Source organism: Saccostrea cucullata, unplaced genomic scaffold, assembly GCF_032062105.1.
Source record: "Saccostrea cucullata isolate Sc308-1 unplaced genomic scaffold, CSIRO_AGI_Scuc_v1 ctg283, whole genome shotgun sequence".
Taxonomy (NCBI): domain Eukaryota; kingdom Metazoa; phylum Mollusca; class Bivalvia; order Ostreida; family Ostreidae; genus Saccostrea; species Saccostrea cuccullata.
Genome location: NW_026925137.1, coordinates 50,846 through 53,789, shown reverse-complemented (window position 1 = coordinate 53,789; position 2,944 = coordinate 50,846). Strand labels below are relative to the sequence as shown.

General features: G+C 32.0%; 1 protein-coding gene across 1 annotated transcript; it reads left to right on the top strand.

Moving 5' to 3' along the window:
• Positions 1-312: 312 nt before the first annotated feature.
• LOC134268144 (small proline-rich protein 3-like) lies at positions 313-2,944 on the top strand. Its single transcript, XM_062750342.1, has 3 exons — positions 313-372; positions 1,033-1,063; positions 2,084-2,944. The coding sequence occupies exons 1-3, from the start codon at positions 313-315 to the stop codon at positions 2,704-2,706; spliced, it is 714 nt and encodes a 237-aa protein (XP_062606326.1). The 3' UTR covers positions 2,707-2,944.

Here is a 2,944-nt window from a genome sequence, read left to right as displayed (position 1 = left end):
CGTTAACTTGCCGGGACACGATTTACGCTGATAACATTGTTTACTTACATGTTGTAGTACATGTGATCTCTAATACATTTACATATAAATCAGAGTTTATTTTCCACATTCAGCGTTTTCCTAAAAAAAAAATAAATAGATAAATCCCAGACAAATTGTTAATGAATAAGAACGCAATTGCTCAGAGGGAAGGGTTAGAATTCTCTACAGTCTGTATATATAATATATTGTGGCTATAGTCTTAGTTTGACTAGTCTTAAGCAGTCTTGAGTAGTCTCAGGTTGAGCCATATTTAGGAGACTCGGACTCAATATGCGGACCTATATCGTTATTGTGCTGTTAATTCATCTCTCATTGGGCGAAGCATTCAAGGTAATTAATAAACTTCTAAATTTATCAAAAACTTTGTTCAATAATCAAGAAGAGATGATATAAACAAAATAGATGCCTGGACTCGTATTTATTTTTTGACCTTTTTTCATTGCAGATGATGCAAAAAATAAATTTCTAGATATAAAACATTGTAAACCCTCTGTGCCGTTTAAAATGTTAGCCTTCTAAAACCACCTCTATTATTCTGCACAAATATTTTTCACTTAATTTTTTTTTTTGGTGCAACTTTGAATAAAAAAGTAAAAATCTCGCCGTGAGACTTATATATTTTATTCGTTAAAACATGGCCCTATAGTTGTTATTTTCATTTTTTTTTTTTTTTTACATTAGTATGTTTGTAAATTATATATCTCTCTTTAAATTAAGAAAAAAATAAAAGTTTTTGAATTCATTTTTTCGATATATATTTTTGAATAAAATTCATTTATTTATCTGTTGTAATTACAATTAATTTAGGAATAAATAATTTGAGTTTTCTCGTGAACACGTTTCATTAAATCTTTATTAAAAAAGAGCATGAATTTAGTACATGTAGTTATAATTTAAATCTAATTTTTCCAAAAAATTTAGCTTGAATCAAATGAGTGAAATAATTCGATAATGAGAGCATTGTTTAGTACCATGAACTTTTTTTTTCAGATTTCAAAGAGAGAATTTTTGAAGATCCTAGGTGAGTTATTTATAAATAAGTAATATGTAAATACTATAAATACTTAGTACATATACTGAGTCTATCTGGAATGATTTTATTTTTTTACTTTAATTCTTAAGGTACTCCGATTATCAGGCAGTTTGTTGGATAACTTTTAATTTACGATTTAATTCAAAAACTCTCAAACCGATGATTCAAAATTTAATTCTTTTATGCAATAATTTTCATTGTGCTTCAAAGTGTTTTGGAGTTCTCAGAAAGGTATTTTATAAAGTCGAAATTTTTTACCATATAAAGGTATTTTAAAATTACCTATTTAAAGGAATTGAGGATTATTTTCATCTAAACATGTTTATTAACATGATATGAAATTAAGTGATCAATTGTGTTTTAATTTGCAATGATTGAAATTTTTTTTTATACACTATGCATTGTAAAATGATCGTAGTAAATAGAAAAAAAAATAAAGCACCTTATTTGTAATTTCTTCAAAAGCCTGGACATACCTATGATTTTTTATTTCTAAAATATGTCTTTTGATCAAATTTGAATTGGAAAATACATTGCAGGTGTTTTTAATCGCATTTCTTAGATATTTAATTTACTTATTTCCCATATATAACATGATTGACTCTAAAAATTAAGTTTGAAAAATTATCATGGGTAGAGCACGTTACTTTAAGAAATCAGAGACATTTTTGTGAGCGTTTTTAGTCAATGCTTGATTTTCACAACCTGAATGGTAAGGATAGGAGGTCCTTAAAATGATGAGGCTAGAGTGACTCAGATTGATTTATTTTTTTGTGGGAATTTAATATTTTTAAGGTAGAACCAATGTGGGAAATATCTTTGTCACAAGATTTTCAAACTTTAAATTATAAATTACCACTCAGTTATCAAACAGTTATAATAAAATGATTTCATTTGTTTCCATATTATAAAATGTTTTGCACCAGATGAAACTTGGATTGGTAATTTTTATTTACATACTGCGACTTCACATTTTCATGCAGTCAATAAAGATTTTTTTTAAAACAGAAAATGAGATCGGGCGAAGAGAGGTCACAGACAATACCTACAATCCAGTGACGGACGAATCGGATAATTCAGCGACAGACACTCCTTCAACTGAAAACTCTTCAACTGAAAGGCCCCGCCCTTCTTCATCAGAAATTCCCCTCACTTCATCAACTGAGATGCCAGGCCCCTCTTCATCTGAGATACCAGGCCCTTCATCATCCGAGATGCCACGCTCTTCATCATCCGAGATGCCAGGCCCTTCATCATCCGAGATGTCAGGACCCTCTTCATCTGAGATGCCAGGCCCTTCATCATCTGAGATGCCAGGCCCTTCATCATCCGAGATGCCAGGCCCCTCTTCATCTGAGATGCCATGCCCCTCTTCATCTGAGATGCCAGGCCCTTCATCATCCGAGATGCCAGGCCCTTCATCATCTGAGATGCCAGGCCCTTCATCATCTGAGATGCCACTCCCTTCATCATCAGAAATGCCGTGGACTGATTTTACTTTTCCATCTGAAATTCCAACGATTTTACTTTTCCATCTGAAATTCCAACGGACGAAGTTTTCACTTTACCAACAGATGATGAAGTTTTCACTTTACCAACAGATGATGAATTTTCGCTTTAACAACAGATGATGTTTTCCCTTTACCAACAGATGATGAAATTTTCCCTTTTTCTGAAGATTATCATAATGAGCCTGGACCCGAGGAGGGACCACGTGACCAGAAGCACCGCAAAAAGAATAAACACCACAAGAAAGACAAACAACGCAAAAAGACAAAGACAACAAAAAGGACAACAACTGCAATTAAAGACAACATACAAACACTGAAATAATTACAACCAATAAAGAATGGCATATTTTTACACCTG